This window comes from Etheostoma cragini, chromosome 6, assembly GCF_013103735.1.
Source record: "Etheostoma cragini isolate CJK2018 chromosome 6, CSU_Ecrag_1.0, whole genome shotgun sequence".
Classification (NCBI taxonomy): Eukaryota; Metazoa; Chordata; class Actinopteri; order Perciformes; family Percidae; genus Etheostoma; species Etheostoma cragini.
Window position 1 is genome coordinate 19,185,658 of NC_048412.1, and position 18,435 is coordinate 19,204,092.

The 18,435-nt window shown below is 37.2% G+C and overlaps 1 protein-coding gene across 2 annotated transcripts; it reads left to right on the forward strand.

Moving 5' to 3' along the window:
* The first annotated feature begins 468 nt into the window (after nt 1–468).
* cd4-1 (CD4-1 molecule) lies at nt 469–17,666 on the forward strand. 2 transcript variants are annotated; one of them, XM_034874246.1, is made up of 12 exons: nt 469–550; nt 10,285–10,408; nt 12,900–12,905; nt 13,565–13,622; nt 13,711–13,860; nt 13,973–14,122; nt 14,595–14,825; nt 14,926–15,294; nt 16,217–16,480; nt 16,623–16,720; nt 16,910–16,953; nt 17,146–17,666. In XM_034874246.1, the coding sequence occupies exons 4-12, from the start codon at nt 13,568–13,570 to the stop codon at nt 17,174–17,176; spliced, it is 1,392 nt and encodes a 463-aa protein (XP_034730137.1). In that variant the 5' UTR covers nt 469–550; nt 10,285–10,408; nt 12,900–12,905; nt 13,565–13,567; the 3' UTR covers nt 17,177–17,666. The 2 variants fall into 2 exon arrangements, with proteins under 2 accessions (XP_034730137.1, XP_034730138.1); XM_034874247.1 differs by lacking the exon at nt 12,900–12,905.
* Nucleotides 17,667–18,435: the final 769 nt, after the last annotated feature.

Below are 18,435 nucleotides of genomic sequence, written 5' to 3' on the forward strand. Positions count from 1 at the left end.
TGAATTCCCCACAACTGGTGCAGTTGTTGACACGCAGCTGTTGACACCAGTGCAGCGCGTCATGTAATGAAACACACAGTGAACACCTGTTTTAAACGGTAACACAAGACATACATACATACGTAGACACATACAAACATACATACATACATACATACATACATACATACATACATACATACATACATACATACATACATACACCTTGTTTGTATTTAAGATTAAAAACATACTTGATGTCTTACATGAGTTAAGGAATTCTGTTTTTTTCTTACATGAAACTACTACACAAAACTTCTACATTATGCGAATGTGTGTGACTATGTCATCCTCATCTTTGTAATACATTTAGTACATGGCAGAAAGGATGGGATCATAGTGGTGTTTGACTTCCTGTCTGTGTGTGTGTGTGTGTGTGTGTGTGTGTGTGTGTGTGAGAGAGTGTGTGTGTGTGTGTGTGTGTGTGTGTGAGAGTGAAAGAGCCACCTGCAATGCGTACAGTCTACCAAATGTCAGAGCTGAACACATCGCTGCACTGAGAACATCACATGTAAGTACTTCTTAACATACAATATATATATATGTAAACTCAGTAGTTTGTAAAGCCGATTTAAGGGATTTTCTTATAGAGGGAAGATGCGCAAGTCAGGATAGCAACATGTCTGTCTACAAGGACACATTGTTTCTACTGATACTGACAAAAACTACCTGAGATGCACCTCATAGACAGAAGCTTCCCAGCACACATTTTTAAATCTCTCTGTCTTTTGATCCACATACTCATTGTTATGTGTTGGCCTTAGTGTGATTTCAATAATTACAAGTACTCAATGAGCCAGATTATCTCCATTGTTCTGGGTCAACGTCTTGTAATATTTAGCTCAACGAAACATGAGTTGGATCGAGTAAAATACGCTGAATGATTTGCTTGTTTCTTCACAAGCCTTAAGTAACTTAAATGTATCAGCCTCAATGCATTGATTTCACCCTAAGAAGGTTTTTAAGCTCACAAATCAGAAATGCCTAAAATAGAATTCTCTGTTACTCAGTTTTTGAAGTGTGAAGTTCAAAACTTGTGCAATAACGTCGGCGACATTTAGTTGATTTTGCAATTGATGGGGTGTCATATGCAAGTGGAACACAAACTAATTCTTTTAGACAAAAATCTCCGGAAACATGAACCGTTTTAAACCCTGGAGATTTTGAATGTTTAACCCATATCTTATTCCTGTTAACTGTTGGTGTCAGTTGTTGCTAAGGGGTGCATCTTTGTGGCCTTACAACTGGCCAACGTGACAGATTGTTGTCAACTTTCAAACACCAATTTATTTAAAATATTTAAACTAATTTTGTGTGTTCACATAAGCTGTTAACTGAAATACAAAGTATTCAACAGGGAAATTACACTGTTTTGTAGGTTATTTGATGCAAATAATGTAGTCTTCTGTTGAGTCAAGAGTGATCATTGGCATCATAAAAACGTTCACAAAATGGCTTTGAAACAGCCTTAAAAGAGACACAGTAATGATATCTTGTTTTGTTCATGTATTTTGGGTCATGTGAAGTGTATGTAAAATATGTTTTATGGATCAAATGATTGAGATCCACACCATGCCAGAACTGAACCCCTTTTCAGGTTCATGGTATCACTCATTATGAATTAAGGATTTCAGAAGTGGCTGACTGAACAAAAAGCTTTCAATGTGCTTTCAATAATGCCTTAAGAAATGTGATGTATGCTGTAACATAACGTGTACGCATATGTACTACGCATATGTACTTGTCGTAGTCCACATATGTTGCAATTAGCATATAAAAACATAAAGTAACTCAACAATTCAACACGGAGCACAAGAATCAAATTGTAAATGGTCGAAGCTTAATGCAGGAAAACATAATACATATGAAAACCTTCATCAAATCTAACACTGAAGACAAACTCAAATCAAATTTAGAGTCTGTTTGGTTGGCACTTTCCGTAACATATTGTCAAATGCTGTCAAGTCTTGTTTGTCAAGTAATCTGAAATTAACCGGTCACTAAATGACATTTTTGAAAACCTCTTTACACTGTTAACTGATTAATTCAGTCCCAATCCTAATTTGGTGCCGGTATCTCTGAACAAAAGTCTGTTTGTTATCAACTTGTGATTCACATGATTTGTTTCTCACTTTTGGACCATAAACACAGGAAGTGTTAAAAGATAATATTAACCCAAACATTATTTGGAACGTAACAAATTGGCTGATCCTACACAGTTACTGAAGTACATATTGTACTTCTACTGTACACGTTGACACAGGGATACACCTGCTTGTGTACTGTTGCCAGAAGCCATACGACTTGTTGACAGGCGCGGCATACCTTGCACATTTGTACATTTTGACATATTGTCTCTTCTTGGTTTTGGTCAGCTACGGATTGGCCATACACCCTGCATATTTGGACTTTTTTTGGGATTGTTTTTATATATGTGAATAAATGGTTTGTGTGTCTTCAGGTTTGTTAAACCGCTTGCCGATTGCTCTTTGAGGAACAAATGAAGTATTTTGAATTGAACTGAACTGAACATAGCAAAAGCAAATACCCACTTACTTATGCTTTTTACCCAGGTGCATTAATGCTAATTGTTTTACAGCGTTATTAGTCACAGAAGAGATCTCCTATCCTTTTCCATGATAGTCCACACTGTATTCACTAACACTAAAACTAGTCTAAACACCCATAAGTTTACAAGATGTTCCCTAGGAAGGCCTACATTATATAATACTGTGCTGTCAATACGGAAAACACCTTTGTGACTATTTTGTGACTATTTTGTCGGTATAGTCCATGTAGATTGAGAGTGATACGTTTGTGTTGTGTTGACTCGTTATTTTGGACACATTTGATATGAAAGTTGACGCTGCGCTTTAATTTAAGACAGTTCACATTATCTGTGTGTGGAAAAGTAACATTTCCAACACATGGATCCACACGTTTAGTCAACCCAACATGTGTTTAAATGTTAATTACATTTTTTTTTCTTTTTTAAAACAGCCTATCTATATAACAAACTATATGGATTTTCATGTTCAGTATTTGGTTGCAGGTTTGCAGTCAGCAGGCCCTTGGTATTTTGCCTGGTGGTGCTGACAGACTTGTACTGTCCTGTAATTGTTTTGGGGGGTTTTGCCATTAGTTTGGAAACAGAGGCAAACAGTGGCCAACAGAGGTGCAGCTGTATTGACTCTAGGTTACTGAAGTGACTTTATTAACCTGTATTGCACAACAGATTGCACAATAACATGATCACACCCAGGTTTTTTTTTTCAAACCACGTTTGATCAAGGACAGAGACAAAATAATAGACTACATCATAGTGGGTAACAGAAAAAAAAGTAATGTATTTTCTCTTAGAGCGGCGAGAAGCATGTCAACATTCATATTTAGTGCCTGGATGTGTACTTTTTGTTTCTTTTGTAGGCGATTAACAAGTTGTGTTTCCCTTACTTTGTTATGAAAATTTAATATGTATCTATGAGACAACAGGATTCCCTTTTCATGGCTATTACTCAGTTCTCAGTCTCATTGTCTGTCATACACAAATGAACACACACACACACACACACACACACACACACACATACACACACACACACAAAGTGAAACTGAAATTTCCCCTCCCTCCCTCTTCTATTTCCATTTGGGTTATCATTCCATGTATCCAATACATGAGAAAACGGTGACACAGTGTATAAAGTGTGTTTATTGTGAACACTAACAATAGTAGAACAAAGCCATGTAAACACCTGGTTCAACTGTGTGTGTCATTTTCGTGTTGAGTGCCAAACAGCATTTGTTGGCTGCTTAAAGAGGTGCAGCAATCAACACATTGATACGTGAGTTTGACCTGGGCTCATACTGCAGGAACAAAGTGCACACTTCCTTTTTAAATGATCCACAATCCTTACATTTTAAATAATCACTTGATGGGTGATTTCCCATTCTGTGAACTTGTCTAATGTTTAGCTTCAGTTCCTCTAGGTTTCAGCTGTCAGTGCAGATTTGGATGAGTGTCTTCGCTTGAAAATATGCATTCTCTGGTCTGTTGTTTCTTTTGTAAAAGATTGGCAGTTAAGTGATGCTCCTTCATTGCTGACAATGTGAATCAGCTTTGCAACTTTAATGTTAAACTGATAAACAATAAGATGGTTCCCAGAAGGCCAAGAGCAAAGTTAGTTGAAGCAGGAAACGAAATATGAAAACCGATGTTGCTCTTATGAGGTAGATGTGTGCACCTGTGTATGTTGGACGCTGAGCAATAAGTGCACTCCAACTGTCTGTGTTTATAATATTTTGCTATGTGTGTATGTTAACGATAATTTCTGTTATTCTCATTTATGCGCCTTGGACTGTGCTTGTAACATAAGACACATTTTAGAGAAATCTTACTGAAAATCATCTAATTCCTAATTTAGGTTGGAGCTACTGGATTGATGTAGCATGACAGTTTTTAAGCAGCAGTTGTAGAATGTGTTGCATTTGTAAACAAATGTATTAGCTGCTGTTAGACAGCTAAGCTTCCCAGAGTGTAGCACAACAGGAGAGCAGTTGTCTATTTCGGAGTCTACATCTGTAAATGTTCTACGTCTGTACTTAAAGCGAGTGTATTTCATTTAGGGAGTATTTTTGCCTATATTTGATTGTTGACAGTGTTTAATTGACAGAAAATGTGGTGCAATATGCAACCAATGGTGGAATAAGCATTCAGATCAGTTACTTAAGTAAAAGTACTAATACCACACTATGAAAACACTCCTCTACACGTAATAGTTGTGCATTTAGTATTATCAGTCAAATGTACTTGAAGTACTTAAAATCTTGCCTGTCAGTGTCTTAGTATTCTACCTGATGTTTCTGGATTCATATTACTGCTGCATTACTAGGTATGTTGTATTTTACTGCTGTAGATGTTTAAGGTTGTGCTAATTCTAAGTACTTTATTTTCTGTTGGGTAGATTCATTTACAGCAATGCATCATAATCTATGAGATCCTCGTATGTTTGTAGCGTTGCTGTCCTGCTAGAACCACGCATTTCTAAAAAGTCAACATTTTATTCGACAAACAGCCCTGTTTTATCTTTGTGACGATTTCCAACTGAACCAAGAAAGTATTAAATGAATAAATTTAGCTAAAGTAGTAGAAGAATTTTATGAACAGATAAAGAAGCTCTTCATCCTTCAGTTCATCACAATCATTAAAGATTATCATATTTGCCTCTGGGATGTAGTGGAGTAGATGAAGAAAGTAGCATAAAAGGGAAATAAATGCCTCAAAATTTCCTTGAGTACAGTATTATGTAGAAGTATGTAGTATGTATTTACATTCCACCACTGCAACAACTGTCTATGGCTTAACTTGAACTGAGGATGATGTGTTTGAGGTTGTGAGACTTAACCGTTAACCCAGAGATCCTCAACAGGGGGTCCGGGACCCCTTGGGGGAGCCTCCAAATTTTTGTCAATTTCGGAAAAGTTTTTTTCAAAAACATTAAAACGTCTTATTACAACATAATTCCAATTTAAAATTAGCAAATATAAATCCCCACTGATGCCGTGCTTGCTGGCCTATAGTCACTAAGATAGCCATCCAAAGATATAGTTAATCATGAGGATTTACTGTGCCACATGTATGTGTGACATTAAAAGATGATTTATACAATCTTTGCACAATTGTTATTTTAATAGCTTAGTATGCGCACAAAAATATATACACATATCTATATATATATATACATTTTTCTTTAATATCATACTCAACATACAGCATAATGTTCTACTAAATATAGTTAACCTGAATTTACTGTAATGCATCCGAAAAGAAACGTTCATTATTGCTATGACATTGGAAGTTGGGGGTTAGCAGGGAAGCTATTTTGAGATTTAGATTGATTGTCTAGAGGGATAGCTCTTTTCCCAGCCAGTACACAGAAACATACACATATATTTATTGAGTGATATTGTATTTCTGACAGCAGGGTTTACTTTTTAATCTGTGCTTCATCAGACTTCTTTGAGCAACCCTCGCTTCCACACGCAAGTTCACCTCTTAATAGAGAGAACAAATGCTGACAGTACTGTGGATAATTGAATATTCACAGGAAGGTAGTCACAAAAACCACAGAAATAGTTATTGTTGTATGCAGTAATGTAGCTGCTGTGGGAAGGTACATCATATTTTCCATGGCACGATCAACATCATCATTAAACTTCAGCAAATCAGCATTATGTTACTGACAACTTTACAGTAACAGTATGCTTTATCATGAACCGTGTGCGTCTCTTGCGAGCCATGTTTCCGATTGACGAATATAATTCTGCTTGTTTTGAGTTTCTAAGGTGTATCACCCAAACATGACTTTACAGTACAACAACATGACAGTCCTGCTTGTTTTTGACTCTAAGTTCACTGTAACCAAAGATACCCATTTTTCCATTCTGATGAAATAATTGTGCAGCAGCCTACAAACTATACAGCAACACCCAAAAATAACAATCAATGTGTACTAATGATGGAGATGGAGTGGTGAGTGGGAGAGACATGTAGTGTTTCACAAGTGAAGTTTCAAAGAAGTTTGAATGAAGTTCCCCCTCATGACGAAACAGACTAACTGTTTTCAGTCCTTGAGCAGAATGTCACTTGTTTCTGATTCTCAACCTCTTTTCCACTGACATTTTGTTAATGAAACGTGAAACGTTCACAAAAGTCACATACAGTATAATCTTGGTACCTTCCTGTCTATGCAGGGCTTCAGACATCCTCCAGGGTTTAAGCTACCTGCCTCAGTTAAATCACACACCATTTGTCTGCCTTGAAACGGTTATAAAACACACAAAAAACAGAGGTTGCATGGTGAGGGAAATCCTCTGTAGGAGTGAATAAAGGATGAGGAAGCAAAGAGATATATATATGAAATAAGTGAATCACCCTTCATTCTTGCTTGTGGCCCACACTTTAAGTCTTTTTCTCTTTCAGTAATGAAACGATGTGGTCTACACTCCCCTGTTGGGTGTGTGACTAATGAGGGAGTCCTCACTTTCAGGTGTTTTCCATCAAAATCACAGCTAGAAAACAGATATGTATCCACTGAGAGAGTGTCAAATTGTAACCTAGTCTTTGTGACACATTAATGTCTAGATGTTCTGTAAAAGAAGACTCATTTACACGCCAGGCCCTAGAAGTAAATGTTTCTTGATGGCGGCCATAACTTGAAAGTATTTATTCTAAGGAGCAAACAAAAGGCTTGTTTCATTTTGAGCTCAGAGGGAACAGAAGCAGGTGTGAGCCCTTTATGAAGGCAGTACAGAGGCAGGCACACAAACCTCAGAGAGACACATGAGACGTGTGCGAGATGTTTGTTTTGTCCTTGTTGTGGTGAGTGTTTCTTCACCACCTCAGCAGTGTGTTTCTGCAGCTCCAGACCCTTAATGATCACTGTAGCTCTCATTCGTTAGCTTGGCCTCAGACGGATCAATTCATTGTCATATAAAGATGAATTTCTATTTTGTTAAAAGGCCTAAAAACCAAATTTCAATGTGCATGGTACAAGAAAACGTTGTAATAAAAATGCTTCTTTTAAAACCTTCGAGCTATCTTTACTGTGTTGTTACCTTATATTTGACCACTTAAAGTCTGAAATTAAGCAAAAGTGGCTGATTTGCAAACTTTCTTTTGTGATTTTAGGTAATAATGAACAGATTTTTAAGTGGTTACCAAGTTTAGCTGTGAAGAAACAAAGAAAAAGAAACTTGTGACAACTTTGGCGGCCGTTCCAGTTTCATTTACACTCCTTTACCTTTTCAAAAACCTTGCGATTTGTTTGAAATGTATAAATAATCATTGGAGAACATTTTACTCTCAGTGTTTAACTCCTGTAATGACGATGATACCACATGAGCACAGTTATGAAGCAGTATTGTAACAGTAACAATCTTTGCAGTTGTGTGCATTACTTCAGTAAGTACCACAATGAACTGTTAGAGACAAACTCAACAACAGACAGAGATCCACAGATGTTACATTACTGTTGAATTGAGTGCAGACGTGACTACAGCAGGTCAGGAGTGGCGATAAGCACAAGCAGATGTTTGGCCCCCGCACAGGTGTACATTTAACAAAAAATTACAAGAACCACTTGTCATGCAGAACGCAACCTGAACTTTACACTGGATGACTGACAATGGATTTTCTTCACATCACTAAAATAGTGAACAAAATGTGAAATTAAAAACTGGCTGAACAAGGCCATGGGCCTTTATACTTTAAACTGTAGCAAATCTCTGTTATCAAAATATAGATACGAAAAAACGATCATTTCTCCTCAATGGGTTCACGGTGCACCGGTCCACCAGGAACAGCACAGCATGGTGTAAATGAGTGCAGGGCCATATGTTATTAGTATTTATTTAGAGACAAATGAAACCTGCGCTTGACATTTCCATGTTTGTTTAATCCCTGCGCAGGCTGTTCTCAGTTGCTTTGTTAATTCTAACCATCTTGTAAATTATCAGTGAATATTAATTCCTCATGAATCAGAGCAGAAAACAAGAATTAGATTAGATGAAGGCATACAGGGAAACTGTTTAGCTCTTCGACCTGCGTGGACCGTTTGGTGGGATCTTGTTCAAACTCGTGCGGATGAGAGTTTGTTTGAATTTAAATTCCAGTGAAATTCTTTTTACCGCCAAATATTCAAACTAACACGCTGAATTAAAAGAAACTGTGTCTAAAATGATGCACATAAAGTACCGAATCTTGTATTCGTATTTGTACTCTAGTGTTATATCATTATTGTAACAAGCAGATACAAATTAGACGTGTCTAACAGTGTTGAACTTATAAAACGTCAAAGTTACTTAAACGGTGGGATTTAAGTAATACATTTTGTGAATTTTTTATGTTTCTTTGGTTAATTTAGTATTTTTACATACGCAAGAGCGGTTACACCATTTTCACCTTAAACATCATGATTGAGACTTTCAAATTGTCGGACGAGAGGAATCGTCTGGGTGATTTACTCAACTCCCTATAATATTACTACATTTTAAACGGTTCAACAAATCATTAAGTTTTAATCAGTATCAGTTAATCAGTTTTACTTATTTTACAAAGTCTAATCAGTAAAGTTGTATGCTTGCCCTTGCTTAAATTTGCAATAAAACATGTATCACTTAATTTAAAGTATACCTAGTAGACACAGAATTTGTTTCTTTATGAAGGTGGTAATTAATTAGGTAAAGTGTGTTTAACATCTTCAAAAGTTCTTATAGGTTGCTCTACTCAACAAAATTAACTTATCCTTGGGGCCTATTTTCCTGGCCACTAAATAATATCCTGACAACCATGCCATCTGGCTCTAGGGCTATTCAGTCAGGTGCCGTCTCAGAGAAAGCACGGTAGGAGTTTGGAAGAAGACACTTAGAAGTTAGGCGAATCTCTTCAACACCAGCTTAAACAGTCCTCAGCTGCACGTCATAGGGTTATACCCATGGGCTTAGAGGATCGGACCCTTTAAACGGGGAGCTGGTCCAGTACCTCCTGAACAGGGGTGAACCAAGATCCAACACACCATAGTATACTAAACTCACACTCTTTAAAAAACAATGAGACAATCTCCCCGACAACTTTTCATTTCTCCCCATGGCACTTTATCTGATTGCTTTTTTACAAAAGAACTGTTTCATTTTTACTGTTTATCTATCAGCTGTTGTGAAAATTGGTCAAGCAGTTCATGGCTTGAATTCTGACAAACCAATTATGTATCTAAATCAGTACAGTCATATGACATGGAGTAAATCAACCGAGCAATTATTATAAATTAGGCCGCAAGCTGACCAAGTGCTAGTTAGAACATGCTAAAGATAGATAATGAGTCCATGGAGACCCTTTTACAAATGTTCTGTTATCAGACAGGCAGCAACTCAAATAACTATTTTATCCAATTGAGATTACTTGTTTGATTATCTGTTGGAAAGATTAAAAAGTAAAAAGGAGCAAAGAAGACCAGGAACAGATTAGAATGTACTGATAAAATAGGGCAGCATCACACTGTCCAAATCCTTTTTATATTATTATGCAGGGTAAACATTTTTGTCTTAAACAACACGTTAAGTGATCAGTTCAAACTGTTCTAAATTAGTTTTAAAAAAACATAGGGATGAGACGTCTTCCTCTGTAACAACCAATCAAAGGTCATTGTTCCAATTTTGGGTTTGATTGATGACTGTGTGCTTTGTTTCCAGACCAATCATTGAGGAGGGAGGTGCAACGCTACTTTAAAAGAGAGTTTGTTTGATAAATATTCAACATTTCCACCCAACTCCGGATCACTGAACACAGAGGGACACCTAGCACTCAACAACCGATGTGAGTATATTGTAATTAAAATTTGGTTTTAGCTAAATATGCATATAAACATGTAACATTTTAAAATATAAAAACACATAGTGCTGTTTACACAAATATCACTGTCAAATGTTTTCTCTTACCTGATGCTAATTTTGAATTATAAACTTGTTTCACCTGCAGTCCCCACAGGGCCGACAGGTCACACTTATATATTCCTCTAATTACAACTACAAAGAAGCCACAACATAATATATTAAACAAAAGAATCATCAACAACAAACAATATAGAGTTTTTGATAAAATTGTCAATGCACCTCAATTCATTTAGAATTTTCTTTGGTTGTCTTTGTTGTATTTTGTCTTTCTTGCTTAATACTTTGTTGGAATTCATAAACTTGGCGCTGTTGTGAACTGCCGCTTTGTACGCAATTTACAGATTACATAGAAACATTTAATTCAGAAGGACATTTTATACTAGTCAATTTAATTGACAAGGACTTTTAAACAGAACGTGACAATATGAGCGTACTGTAAACACATTGAGGTACCAGTAATTTGTGTACCACTGCTTTTTCCGTCAAACTATTTTGTTTCCTTAACCTGCATGCATTATATCTCCGTGTAATTCATTAAGAAGTAAAAATAAGAAAAAAGGCTTAGCCCAAAACAAGAATTCAAATAGTAACAATTAGACACACTTCAATCAATAAATAATACTGTAATCCTGCCTGTCTGTTCCCTCTTTCTGCTCGCCCCCCCCTCCCCCCCCGACCCTCCCCCCTTCATCTCTGCTTGTTGTTGAAGCTTCATCCTGACTACAGATGTGATCGTTGTGGTTTGTACGACTTTGTACGTCACTCTGTCTCTTCTTCTCCCCTTTTCTTTATTTTCATACAAACTCTGATCTCAATTATAACAAATAATGCAACACTGTTTATTTCCTATTTATCTTCATATGTTTACAGATCTTGATTTGTTAATAGATACGTTGGAAACATACATAAACCATTTACTTTGAGACACATCACACACATCAGAGTTTAATCTTTAGTGTTGCTTTTCCCGAGGTTATTGGCTTACATAACATTTTCAAGCCATAAACAGAATTGTATCAATGTGTTGGGATTAGTGTCACTTTAAGATATTTGAAATATTCATCCTAATGCTTTCAAGTAGAGCAACACGACAATATGTAGCAAAGGTCCCTGGCCGGATACAAACCAGAGACCAGGGTGCTCTACAAGCCTTCGAGGATATGCGTTGTTGCAAAGCATTGTTGTAATAGGTTAAGAGGGAACAAATACTCCAATGGAAAATAATTAGCACAATGTACATTGCAGTTGCAAGTAGCTTGTAAATATATCTCATGTTGAACTCAAGCCTATTATTTTCTTATTCTTATTATGTAATGATTTGTAATTTTTGCCCGGTACAAATCTGAAGCCACCGCTCCTCGTGTCTACTCACCTATTTACAGTGTTATTTATTTTAGTCTTCCAGCAAAACACCTAATAAATATTAATAAGCAGTGTTCCGTATTTGTTTTTGATGTCAAAATTAAATCTTGACAAACAAATCTTCAATCTCAGTCTCTGGCACTCATTTTTGGCCTTAAGCGGGACTTAGGACCTAACAACTTCATCGTCATCATAGGAAATTGTCTGGCCTGTGTGGTTATATTCACAGTCCGTCGATAAAGTTGGACTTTCAAGGGTGTCCAGATAGCTTAGTTGGTAGAGCGTGGACCCATATACATAGAGGTTTATGCCTTGATGCAGCGGTCCAGGGTTCATCTCTAACCCATGGCCCTGTGCTGCATGTCATTCCCAATTTCATTTCTTCAGCTGTCCTGTCAAATGCCCAAAGAATTATCTTTAATAAAAAAAGGAAGAGCTTTATCTAGATTTCTTTGATTTAAATGGTTTGTTTTAAAAATAAATTCAATATATGAACTGATATTTTGTTTTAAAGGGTTTAATCAATATAAAAAAAAACAGTAAAAGTCTTTGAAAATATGTTTTTGTGCACAATCACATGCTGTACACACTAGAGAGAAGAAAAACAAATGCAAAGGGAGAAAGACAGAATGATAAAGGGAGGAGACAGGGAGAGAGAAAAGGGAAACATCTACTTTTAAACCACAGTCTAGGTGTGCTGCTGGTGGTGTGGTCTCTTTTCTTCTCTGTTTAAGCGTGGAGAGATCCGTCTTTCGTAGAACAGGGGAGGAAGAGAGGGGGTGTGAGAGGCAGAGAGGGAGGGTTGGGATAAGAATCTGCACCTTAACTAAATCAAGGCCCACCACAACCCAGCTTAAGCTCAATGTCTCATCTATATTTCTTCTCATCCAAAAACCCACCACAGGCCGCCTACTCTCAGCTCTCTTAACTCTTTTTCTTTTATCTTCTCAAATCTCTTCAAATCTAAGACCACCACAAACCCCTCTTCGCTTCCTGCTGAATAATGTCTCCTTGCAGCAAAAGTTGATATACAGACAAAATATATGATGAAGTGGGACGTCTCTACAACATTCATTTAAGAAAATACTACTTTTTGAATATTGCATTGCGATCTTTCAATAATATTGTTCAATACTCTGCCCACTCCTTTTCCCGCCATGCATGTATTTTTATCTATTTTTCATCTCCAGTGCCCGACAACCCCAACAATATAAATTCGTATTAAAAGTTTGACTGCTGAAAACGTATTACAACTTGGATGACTGATAGGTTTTTCGATTTTATATGAGACAGTTATAGTTGTTTGGACTGAGTCAAGCTGTTATAGAGCATAGCTTGAACTTTAAAAAGCTAAATGACAACATTTAGCACCTTAGTACATTTATATAAATATATATAGAAAAAGATAAAGTCTGACTATATCTAGCAGGTAACATTGTAAAAAGATGTATTCATGCTTTAGTCTAGGCACTGGCAGTGCTTAATAAACTGGACTAGAAATCAAGAAATATCTGTCAAAGAGCAGATCACATGTCATTTTAGCAGTTTACACCTGCTCCTTGTTTCTTTTAATGAATTTAAACATTCAATCACTAGTTCTATTACATTTTTATTTAATGTAATGTTCATGTGAAGGTCTTTTGGCTGCATTGTGTGTGAGAGCTGCTGTACATGATGTTTTTGTTACCTGTAATTTTCTTGTTAAACTTTTTTTTAGTGAATGAAAAACGTAATTCAATCCGTCCTTCTCCTCGCTGTGCTTGTGTCAACAAAAGGTAAGATGCACTGCTTGCAGATGATTAATTTACTAGGGACTGTCTGGTTTTATGAACGTGTGCAGTAACATCTTTCTCACTCCGTTAGGGGCACAAGAGTTGACATATTATGTCCAGGTGGGAGAGACGGTTACCCTTAAGCCTCCAGGGGTTGATTCACAAAAATATGTGTACTGGTACTTTAATGGCATTGAAATTGCCTGGCGCAACAACATGGGAACCACGTGGACCTATAAAGGTGAACAGTGCATTGACCTATTCACAGATATGATAACATGTTTTTACCACCAACAGTTGAAACAAATAAAGGTAAATTTGACAATAACAACCATTTCATTCTGGCCTTGCAGATTCACCCTGGAAAGACCGGTTGGCCTTGTCTGACGACTCACTTATTATCAAAAACCTCCAACAAGAAGACTTTGGGATATTTAAATATGAATGTAAAGTACAAAGTGAAACTTACGTAAAGAAAACATATAAACTACTCAAACTCACTGGTAAGAGTATGAATAAGGTGTTGTAAGTCATGACACAATCACTCTGAGACAGTTTCATTTAAAATAACATTTATAGTTTCTTACAATACTACTGTTGTTTTCAACATAATCTATGGGTTGCTATGGTAAAACCTAGTGTATGCTTTTTATAAAATGTATTGTTTGAATGTTTTCATGTTTTAACCTGTGTGCTGTGGGTTTAACTTGTCAAGCTATACAACCTTTTGGTTTTTCTAAACCCAATGGATAAACTCATAACAAACACAGTAGTCAAGCTAAACAACACGTTTCCTTACTGTACACTTAGTTCTTTGTGTTTAACAGGTTTTTATCTAACTGTTGATGTATTTTTTTTGTTAAACCGTGTTTACTTAATGGAAATGTACAGCTAAATAGAAGTCAAAATACTGAATTATCTACAATATTAAGAAAAAAACAAACCTTTAATCCTTTTCATCATTTCCATTCCTAGTGAGTGTGAACCCAACTGCTCCTCTGCTGCCTGGGGAAAACGTGGCTCTGTCCTGCAATGCAGAAACTGATGGACACAAAAAGCCAGAGATACATTGGCTGAATCCCCAAGGAGTTAAAATGAGGACTGGACAACTCAATTGGAGAGCCACAAGCCAGGACAATGGCCACTGGACTTGTGTTGTGAAAAAAGAACAGGAGAGTTTAGCCAAAGTATACGTTACGGTTATTGGTGAGTTACTGTATACAAGCATGTACGCATCAGTTTTGCAGTAGTGTACCCTCATCTTAAAGATGACGTTACCATCATTTCTCTTTTCCTCCTCATGTAGACCTCTCCCCAGCTCCTTTAAGTCCTCAGTACACGTCTACATCCCGGCTTCTCACCATCCCCTGTTCCCTTCCTTCTTACATCTCTTGGGAACAAATCAAAGCTAAGGACATCCAGGAGTTGCACTGGCAATTCATCCCTGAACCAGGCTTGAGTCCACAGGAGCTGTTCTCCCTCTCTCTGGAAGATCCACTGACCTCGAAGGCAGGACCAATCAGAGGACGGCATACTGTAAAAGACCCTAAAAACAAAAATCTGTCTTTGACTATAAATCAAGTAAGGGAAGAAGACAGAGGAAATTATGTATGCGCCCTGCGGTTTAAAAATGGTGTGTCTCTGAACAGGACTGTACACGTGAAGGTGCTGCAAAGTAAGTCAAAACAAATTGCGTTGTGTGAGCTCAGCTCTGTTTTGCAGTCACAGCCGTCACATGGAATTGTGTTCGCTTGTTCTTTTGTTGTCGTTGAGTCCCAATTTATTTTCTTGAATTCCTGTTCCTTTTTTCCTTCTTAATTGTCATTCATAACAAGTTAGAGATTGTCATTTCTTTGCCTTTTCTCTGCCTCTGCTCTGTTGTACCGTGCAAGTGTTTTTATCTCCGTGCTGCAGAGTTTATTTGGAAGTGTCCCTGGTGTGACATGTTTCTAATTAAGTGACTAATACACTTGTAGTAAAACGAGCTTTCCCTCCAACAGAAGAGTGATAACACATGGAATTTTAATTGGACTCTGTGTTTAAAGGATTTATGTCGTGAGACCAAGATTTCTCAGTTTTATCTGAGCATTTATTTAGCAAGCAATCCAAGGCCCAAAGATATTCAATTTATTACAATAGAAGTCTTAAGAAACAAGCAAGTATTCACATTTGAGGGGTTGAAACCAGCGAAAGAATTTCAAAATTATTTGGACAATTAATCGACAAATGTAAAAAAAGTTTCAAATTGTTTTTTCTCTCCATCAGCTGGTCAAGTCGTTTTTGTTTCAGGTCAAATTTTTTTTTTTTTTAATATGACTTAATATATCATTACTGACCATGCTGGTTTTCTTTTCTTTTCATTTAATTTAAGTGTGTTGTTAATGCTATGTGCAGTGTGGTTTGTGCTTTGTTTCTGTTTTTATTTAAACAAAACAAGTTTTCCTGGCACATTGCAGTAACAGAAGCTGAGTTTTATTCAGATAATCAAATGTAGAAGAAAGAAGAACACCATATGTTCCCAGGCTGTTAAAGTTTCTTGTAAATTTCATATTTTTTCATGTCTTTCTCTCTGCTCTTCATCCATTCTCCCTCACCAGTCACCTCCTCCCCAGGAACAGAGCTAATTTCTGGCCAGCAGCTCAACCTGACTTGCAGTCTCGGCCATCCGCTACCCCCTGACCTGCGACTGAAGTGGTTCCCACCTGAGCAATCGGTCCTGTCATCTTCATCTCTGGGATCTGACGGTCACCCCACCCATCTCACCATCCCGGAAGTGGGGACAGGAGATGGTGGAAAGTGGAGGTGTGCTCTGTGGCAGAACAACACAGAGCTGACGTCGGCTGAGATCACTCTGAAGATTGGTGAGCGCAGGAAGTGAGAGGAGAGCAGGAAATATGACTTGGGCATGACCCTGTGGCCACATTCTCTTTTACGGCAGAAACTTGGTTTTACGTCATTTTTACTGTATACTGTTTGATGCCTGTCTGTCTCTGCTGTACACAGAATCCAAACTGAGTGTGTGGATGCTGGTGGTCATATGCAGTGTCGCAGTCATCTTCCTTCTACTCATCCTCGTGTTCATCCTCTACCAACGCAGACAAGTACAGTTAAACCATTACTATTCCTTTCTGTTCCATCACACAGGACTGAGTGTGACAGTAACTTATCTCTCTCTCTCTCTCTCTCTGTCTCTCTCTTATATGCTGTATGTATACATATTATACTGTATATATACTGTATATATGTTTTTCTTTTTCAATGTCATTCTCTCTCTCTGTGGCGGACATTAGCGGAAGATGAGGCACCTCGGGCGTCGACTCTGCCAATGCAAAAAGTACGTAACAACCATTTCCTGGACTCATGAAACAACTACAAACACACATCCATCACTGAAATGTGAAAAATACTTTTAGCCATAAGGTGTTTTATGAAGATACAAACAATAATAAATGACACATCTTGCTTTGTCTAGGTCTGTGTCTCTTTATAAAGCTCAAAAAGAAACCTGTGACATTTTATATTTCAGCCCCAAGTCCAAAGGATTCTACAGAACATAATATGTACCACAAAGACGTTTTCAAGAGGACATCACAACCAATTGAATTTCTGACCAGACAAGATGTATATTTCTATCATATCTGAAACTCCGCTGTGTTAGATGAGGGTCCAAACATTTTAACATCTTAGGGACTTTGCTCTGTGTTCAATTTAACTATCATTTTAACATTATTGTTTCTGATGATTGCTGTTAATAATTGTTTATGTTATACCCTTTTTTATTCACACTGTTTCTATAAATTTTTTGTGATGTGTAATGTATTTGGTATTATGCTCTAAAATTATGCACTGATAGGCTGGTTACTTGCTTTTATAAATATTCACAAATATATTATTTTTAATTCAAATGTTGATACTAAATTAACAAATGAGGACACTTCATTAGTTGAATCAAAACTGGACATTTTTGTCGTATATTTTTTGATTTTTGAAGATGAATGTAAAGACATTGGTCACTGAAATTTTCCAATAAAGTATCAATATCTTTCATAATTGCGTGTTGGTCCTGCAGTGGGGTGCTGGGGCTCACCAGAGCTGGATGGGGTCCATCTGACTGATTCGGGGGTACAGGAGGGTACAGGAGACATTGCACCAGATTTGTATGTAGCTGTCCACCATCGCAACTTCTCCATCCAACCCACCGGATAAGTTGTTGTCTGACTCGGATTTCAAAACGTTCCAACATCTACACAGTGCGCAGACAGAAGAAATCAGCATGCGCTCATTCGAAGTCAGACTTTTGCTTGCATCACCTGACTTTAAAAGTGAATATCTTTAGGGGCCATGTGCATTTTGCTGGTTCCTGCCGTTCCTACAGTTTAATTACCTTCAATTACAACCACATCCAAATACCCATGGCACGTTTTCATAGCAAGTGAATTTATATACTGTACATATTATATTTATAAGCTAGGTAGTTTTCAATTAGGTATTATTCCCAAAACAACTTGGTCCGCAAACATTTAACTTCATGTTCCCCAGCGGATGAATCCTACTGACGTGCGTGTCTACTATGCTTTTCCTCTAGCACCACCATGAGATTTTGTTGGAATGACTTTGGCGACCACTTCAATTTTCACATTGTGCCATTATCAGGTCAAAATTAGCTATCCAATACTTTTGATTATTACTAAAAACCTGCAAAACAAATGGCATTCCCATCAGCCTCTGCTGTACTTAACCCTTGTGTTTTTCTCAGGTCAAATTTGACCGTTTTTTAAAGTTTTTTATATCAGAAACATGGGTTAATTTCCAAATA

Excerpts from the sequence above, each read along its gene's own strand:
- cd4-1 (XM_034874246.1), top strand. The coding sequence starts at position 13,568 with ATGAAAAACGTAATTCAATCCGTCCTTCTCCTCGCTGTGCTTGTGTCA. Across the intron at positions 14,826-14,925 it reads AGTATACGTTACGGTTATTG|ACCTCTCCCCAGCTCCTTTA; the intron begins GTGAGTTACTGT and ends CTCCTCATGTAG. Across the intron at positions 16,954-17,145 it reads CGACTCTGCCAATGCAAAAA|CCCCAAGTCCAAAGGATTCT; the intron begins GTACGTAACAAC and ends TTTATATTTCAG.